Below are 15618 nucleotides of genomic sequence, written 5' to 3'. Positions count from 1 at the left end.
TCAATGAAGCTTAGACAAATGATTAACAGTAGTCCAATTATTTAAAGTAAAGTAAACCTGCCAACAAATACAGCTCAACAAAGATGGGAATTTAATGCAATGTAATGAGAAATAATTAATCTTTTCTGTTTACTGCATTACTCATAAACACATCTGATTATCACATCTCCACACTCTGAGTCAGCTGGGTGTGGGGGGTGGGAGTGGGAGGGAACCATGAATAATTCAAAGCATTTGCTCTGTCATTTCTTCTCGCCTACCTTGGGGTAGTGGTAGGGCTTCACTGTGGGGTAGACAGAGCCGGTGTAGGTGGGGAGCTCCATCAGGGGGACACGGGAGTCATTGATGGTGGCGTAGGCGAGCCTTGTGCCATCCGGAGACCACCAGTGTGCAATGTGGGTCTTCAAGATCTCCTCTAAGGGAAACAAACAGAACAGAGAAGTGTGAGTAGGCAACAAGTGGACCGGAAGCCAGAGCTGCACAGGCATGATGGAAAGCTGACCAGGAAGGAAGCAAATCCTCTTCTCATGATCTGTGAGAAGCCTCCACTGTGCCCTGTACATGAGCTCAAGAAATGTCCCAGGCTAATGACCAAGCCCCAGCACAGTAAAACCCAGTAAACCAAAGCTCAACCAATGCTAACTGCCTAGGAATCTTTTTTCTTGAACAAACTTGAGCACTCTGAACCCACTGAGTACTTTCTATTTGTACTCTTATTGTACTGTTATCGATTATTATGTTTTGGAAGGCAGAAGTAGAGGAAATCAATCCACACTGAAGCATGGTGCATCCAGACAGAAGTGAGAGAGAAGGTTAGCTCTGTAGGAGATCTAGTTCTAGAAAAGCAGATCAACTTGAGAAGACTCCTGGGGACTCAGACAGTCACACGTCCACACAGAGCCCCCTCGTCAAACGCTGCGTGGGAGAAAAAAGTGCTCAAAGCCCAGCACACTTATCACTCTGAAAAGAAGGATGCAATTTTGCCCCATGTGACGGAAAAGTGAAACAGACCCATCTGAAACGGACTGAACTAGAAATGGTGATTCTCTGAAGCTTCAACAGAAATACCATTATTCTGTCTTGTCCCACAGTGTCTTGGTCGATTAAAGGTTTAACTACAGATGAGTTTTGTAGGGCCTGATAGTCATTTCAGAAAGAAAAATTCCTTCTCTGTTTTTTGGACACATCCTAGGAGTTAGCATTCACAGTATTGGGAATCAGAGAATCCAATACATTGCAAAACAAATATTAGGTCAAGGCATTGTGCAAAAAATGGATTCCTGTAGTGTTAACTAATTCCCTCTAGATTTGTTTCAAAAATAATTGTCAGTATAACTACATAATTAGAGTTCTAGTCAACTGGTATATATGAGGGTACTTCACAACTGCATGGAAAAATAGAACCAGAAGAGAAGTTTTGATAGTAATTTTTTTTTGAAATCCATGTAGGTACTTTTTACAATATGCATTTTCCACGAACCTTTCGAAGAGCCCTTATAACAGATGAATACCACAAACCTGAACTGTGCACATGTGGTGATGAAAATGCTAGTTAAGGAACTTGGAAGCAGGCTGGGAAACCAAAATGAGCAGGGATACAACCACAGAGAACATCCATTGGAACAAAGGGAAAAGTGCCCACAAGAGGAGACTGTCACAGATAGGGAAGCTGGGATGCTGGGCCAGCTTTGACCCATGTGGCTTCTGAGAAGAATGTGGGGAATGAGATCAGATCCCAGGAGGCCTCGGGCCTTGTCAGTGCACCCTGTTGCTGTCGTCCATGACAGCATTTCACAGTCAAGTTCAGAGAACTACGTGGGTCCCTCTGCCAACAGGGTCTCCTGAGGCCAGTGCTGAGCTGGACTCTGAATTCAGGGCAAGCTGACTGATGCTCGCATCTTTCCCATGTACCCGATGGCACCTGGAGCAGCGCTGGTAGGAATTACAACTTCATTAGGTGCTGTTCGCCTTTCCAGAAATTGCTCTTTCTCCTTTGGACCGCCTTCCTCCAGGCTCACACACGCCCTGCAGAATCTCCCTGGGGAATGGGAACTATGCTTCACCGTGCACTTCACCCCTGCACAGCAGTCTTAGGAACCACGAAGCCTGTGGCAAGCCTGAGACTCCCATTCCCCACTGCCTCTCAGGGTCTAGGATGCAGTACTCAGTGAAAGTGAATTCAAGAGCCCCCTATTAGCCCCCGTGTGTAAAGAGAGGGGGCATGGTAGCATCCTCCAACATCCCTTCCATGGTAACCCCGCGGCATCCCACCCAACTACTTGGGAGCTATTCCAATACTGATAAAACCTTAAAGTCAGCTAAGGTCAGTGAGGAGGAGAGAAAAAGGACGCAAGGCCATGTCTCAGGGTTTGTAATTTTCCAGTGTCTTCAGCAGCCAGGAGGGTGACGTTCAGGTGCAAATTTGCAATGAGGTGATTCAGAAGTGACTTTCTACAGAGTCACCCGATCTGTCCGAGCCGCTCGCATGGCACGGTGAGTAATAGACTCCAGCAGATGGGCTGCTGCAAAAAATAGGCACCGTTTGCAATGTAATTTGCGGGTGATTCTGCTCAATCACTTCTGCACTGCAGGGCTGGGAGGAAAGGGACCAATCAGAAACCACTCAGAGTAGGATTCCAGGGGCACAGGAGAACGGAGCAGAGCCTGCAGCAATCAGCCCAGGAGTCTTGCAGCAGTTTTCACATGACGTTCATTCACAGCTAACTCAGGGACACCACCAAGAGAAACATGGCTGGATGCAACAGAGGCTTTGTCAACCAAGAACAACACTGGACAAAACCAAACAGCAATAGCAACAAAACCGATCCTTCAACGAAACCAGCTCATCCATTCTCTTTGAACCTAAAGCAATCTCATGCGACTAGAGGGATGAAAAATTGCAAAATCAGGCTGCTTCCTTCTCACCCACTGCATGTGGTGAGAGAGAGAGGTGACCGGGCAACAGAGTGCAAGGTTCACTTCTCATGTGCACCTGTCTTTGCTTATATCTCATTTCTTTTCTCATCCTTACACCTAAAGGAAATACTGATGCTATGGACTGACCAGCACAGGTCAGGGAAGAGTCCTGCATGTAGGGACGAGGGACTGAAAAACATGGGTGAAGTCTGGACCTGAAGCCTGGCTGAGAATTTGCTGTTTTTATCAGCAAATATCAAGGTATTTCTACTCAGCTCAAGGTACTGTTCAGAGAATTAGGGTGCAGAAAATCACTGCAGATTACAAAATGCAATAGTTGGAAGAGAACATGGACACCATCTTGTTCAGGGATGACAAACATCTGGTGTGCGTGTGGCAGCAAAGGTTAGTTCTTTCTCTATCTTGCAGCAAGCTGGTAGTGTATAAAAAGAAATATTCCCAAGCCAAAAGGCCAACCTTACAAAACTGGGACAGCTTTGCTTTATTTCCCCGAATTGTCCTTTAGCACATTGTTCCTTGGCATTTTTATTTTTCTGTACGTTAGTTGCTCATTAAAGAGATAATTAAGTATAAGGAACTAAGGAGCAAGGAGCCAAGGCAGATGAAATCTTGACATTTTAGCATTAATTACAAATGTCCCGATTCTGCAAACATTTTCTTCAGGATCCCAAGCTTAATGAGGCAATTGGCATAAATGCCATGCACCAAATGCAGTTTAGAGACAGAATTTTTCAGAGAGAGAGGAAAACAACCTATTTTGTCAACTCAATGAATTGCGTGAACCCTTGCCTTGGAACAAAGTGACTTGTCTTTCTGAGCAAGTATAGTTAACTTGGGGAAACTACAGGATGTATCCTCCCTTCATTTCCCTGCTCTGTTGGAGGCCCAGGTTAGTATCAAAAAAGAAAAATACATTTGGCAACATTTGCTCCTCAATGACTGCCTCTCTGGAAAATGCCAAAAGTTCTATCAGTGCAGCTTAAGCCCATAGGAGGTCATGGACTGTTTTTGCTCATTCCTTGTCCCTATATCTTAAACCAATTCCATTATTTGAAGTGCTATTCGTTCATGCCAGATAGTATTAAGGATCTATCCAACAGGACAAAATCCCTTTGGGCAGCAAGTGACAAAGGTCAATCCAACAAAGAAGAGGAATCTTGACATTTTCTAGGTAGCTCAGCAGATGCAGAATGGGGAGGCAGCCATTATTCCTACTCTGGTGTTCACCAGGTACTGCTCAGCGTGGTTTGCAGGGGAACGTGTTGGATGCTGTGCACCTGTGGGGTGACACAGCTGCCAGGAACCCACTCCAGATAGGTGAACCGTCATTTGTGGGTAGTAATGGGAGGACACTTGCCTTTCTGCAAAAGATTTGAGATACATTCGGGTTAAGAACAACTAACTAAAAAAAGGATAGTTTTGGGATGACGTGGATGGACCTGGAGGACATAAGAGTAAGTGAAATAAGCCAGGCACACATACATACGGTGCAATCTTGCTTATACATGGGGTGTTTGAAAAGTTCATGGAAAATGTATATCATGAAAAAAACTACGAATGGATTTCAAAGTTTTGTGCACCAAAATACACATTTCTATTTTCCATGGTCTTTTGGAAATACATTTGTGGAATCTAAAAATCCAAAGTCATAGAGGAAGTGAATAAATTGGTGGTTATCAGAGGCCGGGGGTAGGAGATAGGGGGATTTGGGTCAAAGGGGCCAAAATTTTCAGTATCTGCAGAGACCTTTTGTGTATCATTGTGACTAGTTAATCACAATATATCATATACTGGAAGATAAACCAAAGCACATGAGGAAACACATATGCGAAGGGGCAGAGTGGGTAAAGCAACTGCCTGCAGTGCCAGCATCCCATATGGGCACTGGTTCAAGTCCTGGCTGCTCCACTTCCAATCCAGATCTCTGCTATGGCCTGGGAAAGCAGTGGAGGATGGCCCAAGTCCTTGGGCCCCTGCACCCGCGTGGGAGACCTGGAAGTTGTTCCTGGCTCCTGGCTTTGGATGGGCCCAGCTCTGGTTGGGGAGTGAACCACAGGATGAAAGACTGCCCCCCCCCCCAATAACTCTGCCTTTCAAATAAATAAATAAATCTTTTAAAATTACATATGCTAAGTAGCTGGATTTACTCATTCCACTACATACACATATCTTACAACAATATGTGTACACCATCGATGCAAAAATTTTACTTGTCAATTACAAAAACAAAATCCTCATGGCTGACCAGGTACAGGATCATGGTGTATAGAATTAAACTGTAGACTAAGAGGAGGTAGCCCTTTTATGCAATACTTCTGTCCTTATAGGAGGAGACAACGACACACAGGGGAGAATGTCAAGGGACAGCAGGGGCGGAGGCTGGACGATGCATCTACAGACCTACGGGGAAGTCCCTTTACCAGGAGGAATTGGAGGTTCAGAGGCGTTAACTGTATTGAATAAAGACAGAGGACTCAACACCTTCAAAACCCTATGCTATACTATGGCAAGACAAAGTGTGGGTACTTATCACAGACAAATGAACTGCTGCAAAGAACCACAACAAACAAGTGATTGTTGTAGAAATCATGAAGAGCTCTGGGGGCCTGGCACTGTGGTGCTGCGGGTTAAAGGCCTGTCCTGAAGCACCGGCATCCCATATGGGCACTGATTCTAGTCCTGGTTGCTCCATTTCGAATCCAGCTCTCTGCTATGGCCTGGGAAGGCAGTGGAGGATGGCCCAAGTCCTTGGGTCCCTGCACCCGCGTGGGAGACCTGGAAGAAGCTCCCAGCTCCTGGCTTCGGATAGGCTCAACTCCAGCCTGCAGAGCTCAGAGGGGAGTGAGTGGCAATGGGAACCCAGATGTTTGATGAACAGTCACTGCCCAGTGGAAGGGGGCCTGGAGGGCTAGAGAGGGTACCACAGAGAGCTTTGAAGGGAGGGTGGAGGCTGAGATACCTTTGAGAGCCCCTTGGCGGCTGTAACTCAGGGGTTCCTTGACTGACCGGCCACGCCCACCATTAGAAACCCAGAGGCAGATGAGAGATGCAAACAGGAGGCTATAGAGGGCTTTGGGGGAAAGCAGCAGCAGCCGGGTTTTCTGGGCATTCTTTTCACCCGTGCCCCTGCAGAACGCGCTCCTTAAGACTGTGCCAGGCTGTTTTCCTGGGTGAGGGAAGGCTGGAGGTGGGGAGGGCAAGATTCATTATGAGGGGCTCACAGGCTCCTGCTGGAGGCCATGAAATCCACAGCAAAACTTGCATCTAGGTTCTGTCCCAGGCTGCATCTCAGACCTGTGGAGCTCAGGGGGTGCGGAGGTGAGGAGACACAGGTGCTTTCTCTCTCCCTCCCCCAGCTGGCAGGACCAGCCCTCACAGACAACCGCCACGCACGAGCAGCAAAACTAAGAACCCCTATTTGCCGGCTTGTAAGGCAATCCTCCGCCATCACTGCACGTTAGTTATTATCTGTGTTTGCTGCTTCATTTCACTGTTAGGGGCAGGTCAGCTGCACTGGGAATGTCCCATGGCCTGGGTTTTCTTTCAGGAACTCAAAATAATTCACGATCTTAGAGACAGAATGCAAAATGACAGAGTCTCTCCAAAAGCAGGACATAAAATTCCCCCTAAAAAAAAAAAGTTCCTAAACTGATAACGACTGCAAAAAGTGGCTGCAAAAGGGGTCACAGGAAGTACTCAGGTCCTCAACCCCCAGGTCTCACGAGCTCTGTAATTACTATTTTGTTGTTTTGTTCACAGTTGTATCATGCAGAGGCCTGGGGAAATGAGCCTGTGGGCTCCAGTGCCAAGCTGGTCCACAAATTTAACGACTGGGGCGTTGGGGAGGGGCTTGGGACACACCCAGAGCAGGCGAAGTACACCAGAGGCATTTGCTAGTCACTCCCCTCTGAACTCTGCAGGCTGGAGCTGCGTCGATCCGAAGCCAGGAGCCAGGAGCTTCTTCCAGGTCTCCCATGTGGGTGCAGGGACCCAAGGACTTGAGCCATCTTCTACTGCTTTCCCAGGCCATAGCAGAGAGCTGGATTGGAAGTGGAGCAGCCGGGACTAGAACCAGTGCCCATATGGGATGCTGGTGCTTCAGGCCATGTGAATCCATAAATATTTCTTCTTGACATTACTTAGGGGCCCTTAGTGCCTTTTACCTGGCAAGTCATTTATACTTTAGTATACATTTACACCTTGTATAAATGACTGAGATCCAGATCTTGCAGGGTCACAGGCTACATTTTCCAAAGCAGGCCTCAAAGGTACCGCCAGGACTTGCCACAGCCTGACCAAGAGGTGATGAAGTTTCCCCCGGAACCAGGGCAATCATCTGAGCAGCCTGAACCAACAGGAGGTGACAGGAAGTGATGCCACGTGACTTCTATAACAAGGTTGTAACAGGTGACATGGCTTTTCCCTGGCTCTTTCTTGCCTGGGACACTCGCCCTTGCCCCTTTCCACCCTACGGTGAGGAAGCTTTGGCCAAACGGGCAGGTGTTCACATGAAGGTGTTCCGGCTGGCATGGCTCGAGTCTCAGCCAGCAGCCAGCATCGGCCATGGGACGAGTGAGAAAGTGAGCCTGCAGACAGGCGCGGCCCCAGCCTTCTAGTCACTCCAGCCGGTGCAGAGTGGAGAAGAGAAGAGCTAAGCCGCCGAGCCCTGCCTTCTCTACAGACGTCACTATTGTAAGACATCCTATTTTGGGTCACTGAGCTCATCTTTAGTTTAAAAATTGTGAAAGGGAAATGGCGAGGAAAAGAGAAAGCTTGAACCAGTATGTGGAGCGTCTACTCCTATGTTATGCTCTTTTTGGGGGCTTCTCTGAATTCTTCCCCTTAATTTTTATTATGGGCACTTGAAGGAGCTTCTGGAACTTACGGTTCCAATGTCTTCCGCTTACCAGCCTCATGCCCAAACCGTAACAACAGGATGCCAGATATGTCCTCCTGCTGCTCATTCAGCCAGCCAGCCACTGGCTCATTCAGGAGAAAAATGAACAGTCTGCTAGTGCCGAGAGAGCACCTATTTGGCTACCCTCGCAGAGGCTGCCTCTAAGTCTCAACGTGAGTCAGAGGGAGCACAAGAATGATACCTGCTGCCTCCTCTTTCTGACTGTGCACCCTGGAGTTCTGCAGGTTGCACGCTGGAATACTCTAGGTTGCAATTCTACTATGTTTATCAAGTCAGGGCTCTCAGCTTGGGTCTCAGCCTTGCTCAGAGCTGGCTTCGCAAAAGGCTCAGGGAAAGTAGCAGTGGAGTAGACATTGTTGGTTGGTGCTGAGGCCAGAGCCCAATGAACCCACAACTGTGGGTCCATCCCCCTGCCTCCTGTCACCACCCTGTCTGCTTGTTATGAGTGCTGAGCTGCTCCTGATCTTGAGTTACGGGTTAGAAAGCAGCCTCTCCACTCCACTCTCCTCCCTCTCCCCTTACTGTAATTGGCTGTGTTGATGTGAAGGAGCCATTTAAAGTACAAGTGGGTCCTCATCAGGGAAGATAATCAAGTGATAATCAAACAGATGTGAAGATTAGGGAGGCAGTGAGCTGGAGCATTGGCTCTCTGGGGTCCGTGGGAACTGGTCAAGGAAGCAGAACAGGAGCAGGAGGTAGGTAGGTTGCAGGTGGGCTGGAGGCAGGGGGGAGTCACCACCTTCCATCCGGGGGCTGGACAAGCTGGGGTCTCAGGCTTCCCTTTCGTCTCAAGAAGTCCTCTCAAACTTTGTAAGCTCCATACCCCACCATGCTGGCAGCGGTCTCAGTAAGGAGAAGAAAACCTTTTAGAGAAAAACACTTAGAGAAACAGCATCACTTAGGAAAATGCTTGCTACTCGGAGGGGCCGGGTGCCTTCCCGGAAGGCCAGGAGCACACCTCTGGGGACCTGGCCCCTAGCTCCAGCTGCACCTCTCTAGGCCTGTTTTCTTCTACTGTGAAATGAACACAACTTAGGTCACTTTTTCTCAGCCTCTCTAAACATGACCATCCCTCGTTACAGAAAAAAATGTGCAAAGACCACATTTTAATCAAGGTCTCTTTTGAAGATAATTTGCATTTCATTCATCACAACAGCATCTGCATATATTTGAAACCATGTAACGTGACACACGGTTTATTTGGCCCTATATGTCCATTTTTTTTTTTTTTGACAGGCAGAGTGGACAGTGAGAGAGAGAGAGACAGAGAGAAAGTTCTTCCTTTTGCCTTTGGTTCACCCTCCAATGGCCACTGCTGCCAGCGAGCTGCGGCCGGCGCACTGCACTGATCTGAAGCCAGGAGCCAGGTGCTTCTCCTGATCTCCCATGGGGTGCAGGGCCCAAGCACTTGGGCCATCCTCCACTGCACTCCCGGGCCACAGCAGAGAGCTGGACTGGAAGAGGAGCAACCGGGACAGAATCCGGCGCCCTGACTGGGACTAGAACCCGGTGTGCCGGTGCCGTAGGCGGAGGATTAGCCTACTGAGCCACAGCGCCAGCCCTTATATGTTCTTGAGTGTGGCTGTGGATTCATTGGCTTCCTGATGTAGCTCCATGGTCTGCCTCCAAACTTGGACTTCTTGGGAACCGTGACTGAACCACTGACCCAGCTTCCTGTCAAAATATTCCTTATTTTTTATAATTTCAAATTATTAAAAACATTTTATTTTACTAAAAATTCACTGCAATGAAGTCCCTTAAAGATCTTGTAATAGATCAAATAAGATGTGCTTGGAATATCTTACATTTCAAAGTTATTATTTAGTGCTTTTTTTTTATTAAAAACTTTTATTTAATGAATATAAATTTCCAAAGTACAGCTTATGAATTACATTGGCTTCCCCCCTCCCATAACTTCCCTCCCACCCTCCGTTTTTTTTTTTTTAAGATTTATTTATTTTATTTGGAAGTCAGAGTTACAGAGAGAGAGGAGAGGCAGAGACAGAGAGAGAGGTCTTCCGTCCAATGGTTCACTCCCCAGAGGTTCACTCCCCAATTGGCTGCAATGGCTGGAACTGTGCCGATCCAAAGCCAGGAGCCAGGCGCTTCTTCCGGGTCTTCCACATGGGTGCAGGGGCCCAAGGACTTGGGCCACCTACTACTGCTATCCCAGGCAATAGCCAAGAGCTGGATAGGATAAGGAGCAGCCAGGTTTTGAACCGGCGCCCATATGGGATGCCAGTGCTTCAGGCCAGGGCATTAACCCACTGTGCCACAGCACTGGCCCCACTTTTCAGAATATTCTAGAATGACCATCACCAGCTGGAACCTGCACACCATTTCATGAGCTCTTGAAAATACCCACCCACTACAGGTTCCCAGGAGAGATCACAGGTAGAGTTTGCCAACCAGAAGGTAGTGGGGACTTAGTATAATCCAGAGTGAGTCTGGTCAAAGGGGAGAACCAGTGGGTGGGCAGCGGATGGTGAGGGGAGAGCCCGGAGCTCAGTTGAGGCCCCTGCTGAGCCACCTGTTCCTTGGGCGGCTCTCTGATGTCGAGTCATCTCCCAATCCGTGCACCTTCTTCCCTGGAGCCAAGATGTCAACATACAACACCTGAGCAACCTGTAAATACCTACGGCATCTGAGAAATACAGTCAACACTCCTTTCTGTGTGCCCATGATTTTCCATCCTAACATCCTCAGCACTGCGGTGCAAATTCCAGAGGACATAAAGACATGCAGGACATTGTCTTCAGCCAACTATGGGGAAGAACATGGCTGTGGATCAGGAAATGCAAGATTTGAGGAAAACATCTAGCCTCCCACATCCTTGAGCAATGCTGGAGCCACAGATATTAGCAGGTGCTTTTATAGACACTGAAAAGTCTTGGGGGGCTGGTGCTATGGTGCAGCAGGTTTAAGCGCCAGCATCCCATGAGGGTACTGGCTGCTCTGTTTCTGATCCAGCTCCCTGCTACTGTGCCTGGGAAAGCAGTGGAAGATGTTCCAAACCCTTCGGCACCCATGTGAGAGACCCAGACAAAACTCCTGGCTCCTGGCTTCAGATCGGTGCAGCTCCAGCCATTGCAGTCATTTGGGGAATGAATCAATGGATGGAAGACCTCTCTCTCTGTCTCTACCTCTCTCTGTAACTTTCAAACAAATAAATCTTTTAAAAAATCTTCAAATAAATATTTAAAAAATATTTATTTATTTGAGAGTCAGAGTTACAAAGAGAGAAGGAGGGGCAGGGGGGAGGGAGGGAGGGAGGGGTCTCCACCTGTTGGTTCACTCCCCAATTGGCCACAATGGCCAGAGCTGCGCCCATCGGAAAGCAAGGAGCCAGGAGCCTCCTCTGGGTCTCCCACGTGGGGGCCCAAGGACTTGGGTTGTCCTCTACTGCTTTCCCAGGCCATAGCAGAGAGCTGGATCGGAAGTGGAGCAGCCAGGACTCGAACCGGCACCCACATGGGATGCTGGCACTGCAGGCAGCAGCCTTACCCTTACCCAGCACCAGCCCCAAAAGAAGAGTGTTGAAGGGAGGCTGCCACTACAGCCAATGGGGAGGCACAGAGGCTGCTCTGCTCCTTGGGAAGGAAGTGGGAGTGACTACTGTGACAGCAGTGGGCCTCATGCTTCTTTGGTTGCTGTCCTAAGAGCTCTGCTAGTGACAGTATGTAAAACACTAGTGTCCCTATATCTCAAGTGCTGTAAGACAGCCATGGTGCTCCTGGGATGGTATGCCTGCCTTGGGGGCTGGAGATAGGGACTTAAGGGTCCAACTGAGGAAGCTGAAGGAGCTCAAATTGAAGCCACGTCCAGGAAAAGATCAATCAGATAGCCCAGGGCAGGGTCTTGTGCCCTGGGTATCTGGTGATCCTGGGATTTCTAACAGAGTAACCTCATTTTCATGAGAAACCTCAACTTCATGATTAATGGCCCTAGTTGCCTCAGGACTGGAGACCAGGAACAGGGCAAAATCCTCATCTTTGCCTAGGAGGGTGACCCATAGATTATCACCCATGCATTGTCTTTTTCCACCATTCACTTAAAAAATTCTTGCAAAAATTAAATACCTTCTGTACCCAAACAATGTAAACTCAACACATACAGCTAAAAATACTGTAGGTCTTATTGTTGTTATTGTTAAGTTTTCTGCTGAATTCCAATAAATCTTGCTGCTTCTGGATGAGCCCTGGGTAGAACCCCTTCTACCCATGATGCGCTTGGTGCATACCACAACTCTCTCTGCTTCAGGGGCATCCATTCCTCAAACCAACCATTCCAGGCAGATACTATCATCAGCTTTCTTTTTTCCCTTCAGCAAATTATGGGGGGATGCAAACCCTACCTAATGTACTCAAGCTCACACAGCTAGCACGTGAAAGAAAACTCATGGGAACACCAACAGAGAAGACATTTCTCTTCAAAATCTTCCAAACTCCATTCTCCTTTTCTTACTTCTCTCCCACCACAGCCCCATGCCCACCTGTGCATCCAGAGTCCGTGTGTGCCTGGGTCAGTGGGGACCGCCAGTGGGTTTCAAACCATCCTATCTAATGCCACACGCCCTCCACAAGGGGTAGGCCTAGGCAGTTGGACAGCCCTTTGGATCACTTGCCATTTGTGCCCTGGACCTGACCAAAATTTGTTTTAAATTCAGCTCCCAAAATGCATTAAATTTTTGAAAAGAATCTTTGGGGCTGGCGCTGTAGCACAGCTAGTTAATGCCCTGGCCTTAAGCACCGGCATCCCATTTGGGCGCCGGTTCCAGTCCTGGCTGCTCTTCTTCCAATCCAGCTCTCTGCTGTGCCCTGGAACAGCAGCAGAAGATGGCCCAAGTCCTTGGGCCCCTGCACCCACGTGGGAGACCCGGAAGAAGCTAATGGCTTCTTCCATTCTTCGGATCAGCGCAGCTCTGGCCATCGCGGCCAATTGGGGAGTGAACCATCGGATGGAAGACCTCTCTCTCTCTCTGCCTCTTCTCTCTCTGTGTAACTCTGCCTTTCAAATAATAATCTTTTAAACAAAATCTTCCACCATACTACTCTTTAATATTAATTTAATAATCTTTTTTTAAAGCTTTATTTATTTGAAAGACAGTTACAGAAAGAGGTAGACACAGAGAGAAGTCCTCCATCCACTGGTTCACTCCCCAGATAGCTGCAATAGCTGGAGGTGTGCCGATCTGAAGCCAGGAGCCAGGAACCAGGAGCCTCCTCCAGGTCTCCCACGTGAGTGCAGGGGCCCAAGGACTAGGGCCATCCTCCATTGCTCTCCCAGGCCATAGCAGATAGCTGGATGGGAAGAGGAGTAGCTGGGACTAGAACCAGCGGCCATATGGGATGCCAGCACTTCAGGCCAGGACTTTAACCCACTGTGCCACAGCGTTGGCCCCTTAATTTAATAATCTAAATAGTCATTGGGTTAGTGTCTGAGGTAAAACATATTATCTACCCATAATGATTTTTAATTTCCTTAGACAGTTATATTTTCCTTTCTGATATTTTGCCAAAGCTGATCATGCTGCTAATATTCCACAGGAAGTTAAAAATGATTGAGATGCTGAAATTAGAATTTCAATTGGTCAGTGATTTTACAACTAACTACTAAGGGTGTCTGAGAAGTGCTGACTTTATTTTGTGCTCTTATGAAAGACTTTTTTGCCACAAAGCAAAATTATAACCTTAAAATTATATACAAGATTTCTTTTTATAGTTTGGCTTTGGTTTTAAAATTATATGATGAGAGTATTTCCTTTTATGATGCACTGCAGGAAAGTTCACTATAATACATATTTTCAAAGAAAATCTTAGCTGAGTCACAGTCACCTTAATCAGACTGGGATATTCCACTTAATTATTTCTTAATATCAGTGAAAACACCTTTAAAATATTGGGTTTCAAAAGCAATGTGTATCATACAGGAAATTTGGTTTCTAGCTTTTTTTTTTTTTTTTAAGAGGAAGGTTAATTAGCTGTAAATTATAAACAGCACTTGAAACAGTTTCCAAAACCAACTGCCGCAGAGTAGTGATTATTCTTGGTTTGGAGAATATGAGTCAACCTTCGATTTTTTCAGATATGTCCTTGGCTATAGGCAAGCAGCTCAGGGATTCTGTGTCAATTGAGAAGGGGTCGGGGGACCTCTTCTGGTTAGCACCTGGAGCAGACATGGGTGTCATCAGTAGTCACAGGATGGCAACATGCTCCAAGGGTGCAGGTGCAGAAATAGCCTAGGTGGAAGACGGCAAGTCAAGACCAAGCCTGAGCTAGGGGAAGCCAATCCTGACAGCTCCTGTGCTCTCCTTGAAATTCCCCAGGATTACTGCCCTTGTCCCAGACTGATGTTGTGCAGTGGAGTGTGCGTTACGCTGAAGAGGGTGAGATCGACCCTTCCAGGTGAGCACAGACTATATCCCTAAGCTGGGCAGCCCTGTCTTAAATTTCAAGAGCTGAATTTAAAACAGATTTTGGGCAGCCCTGTCTCAAACACTGGCTGTGGTTGTGAAGGGGAGAGAATTGATGGAACCACCCACCATTTCCTTTGTAAGTGACAATGGGCGCCATCTACTGCTTGGGGGTTATAATGTCTCAGGTTAAACATAGGGATGGTCCTGCTAAGTCAACAAATACCTACTGAGTGTGATCCCTGGAAGTATGAAAACGGTCACTGCTCTCAAGTAACTAAGGGATTCAGGAGGGTCACTGGGTATATCTTTGTAAGTCTTCATATGTTACATCTGATTAACGAACCACACCAGAGCCACACTCTACACATTTACTTCTGTCTCATAATTGGCAACCCAATGATTTATGACTAAATTTGGTTCTAGGGGTGTTTAGAATTAGACAATGTACTATTTGGGGTCTGGGCAGGACTGGAGAAGGCAGGCATGAATGCCTTGACCAAGAGGGGACATCTGGCTGTTTCCAGTGGCCATGCTTCCCTGGATGTCTCTCATCGCCTTTGGGCATAATGAGTCCCTTCACATATAGAGTGACATCCATCACGAAACACAACCCCAGGAGCCCAAGAGCCCAGCACCAGTTGCACAGCAGAAGCTCAAGTACATGGTTTGATTTGAACTGAATTGAGATGAACAGTAGCTAAGGCACAGAATCACCACCCATGAGAGCCACTCCTGTCCACAGTCTTTCCCTTGACTTTGACACAATATTGGACAGAATCTGAGGTTTGCATCTGGGCCTACAACTGCCATTTTGCCACAGAAACTTCCAGATCTCAAGGCCAGTCTGTAGCACCCACATCCTGGGATACTCTTGAGTAGAGCAGTCCCCATGACCAAGCATGGCCTTCAAAAGTGTCTTGCAGACAGGAAGTGCCCAACAGACATTTCAAAGCCAATATGAACATGAGAGCTGCTGATGGTGGCACGGCACCTCCTGAGCACCCACTATGGCAACCAAAAGATGTCACAGTTAATTCCTACAGCACACTGACCATCACAGAAGCAGGTGATATGCCTGGGGTTCCAGACAGCCACAGGATTCTGCACAGGATGGTGAGGTGCCAATATGCCATCAAACAGGTCAGGCAAGTGAAGGTGTCCAGTGGCAGGGCCAGTGGAAGCCGATGTTTGGAAGCTGCCAGGGATCTTTCCCCTTGGGCAGGTTAGAGCTATAATGTCCTTCAGTCCATAATGTCTCTAACCCGAGCCTTCAGGATCAGGATCTCTGGATCCTGGATCCAAGTAGAGCCAAGACTCCTCAGTGCCCTGCAGAAGGAAGACAAGGAGG

General features: G+C 47.6%; 1 protein-coding gene across 1 annotated transcript in view; it reads right to left on the bottom strand.

Annotated features, from left to right (window-relative positions):
* The window catches only part of DPP6 (dipeptidyl peptidase like 6), an 889247-nt gene that overhangs the window by 147695 nt on the left and 725934 nt on the right, over positions 1 to 15618 (bottom strand). The window contains exon 9 of the mRNA XM_062193815.1: positions 261 to 415. Coding sequence (XP_062049799.1) covers positions 261 to 415 — 155 coding nt within the window. The remainder of the gene's footprint in view (positions 1 to 260; positions 416 to 15618) is intronic.

This window comes from Lepus europaeus, chromosome 5 (assembly GCF_033115175.1).
Source record: "Lepus europaeus isolate LE1 chromosome 5, mLepTim1.pri, whole genome shotgun sequence".
In the NCBI taxonomy this organism is placed as follows: Eukaryota; Metazoa; Chordata; class Mammalia; order Lagomorpha; family Leporidae; genus Lepus; species Lepus europaeus.
The sequence above is the reverse complement of the archived record's forward strand: the minus strand, read 5'-3'. Positions and strand labels throughout refer to the sequence as shown.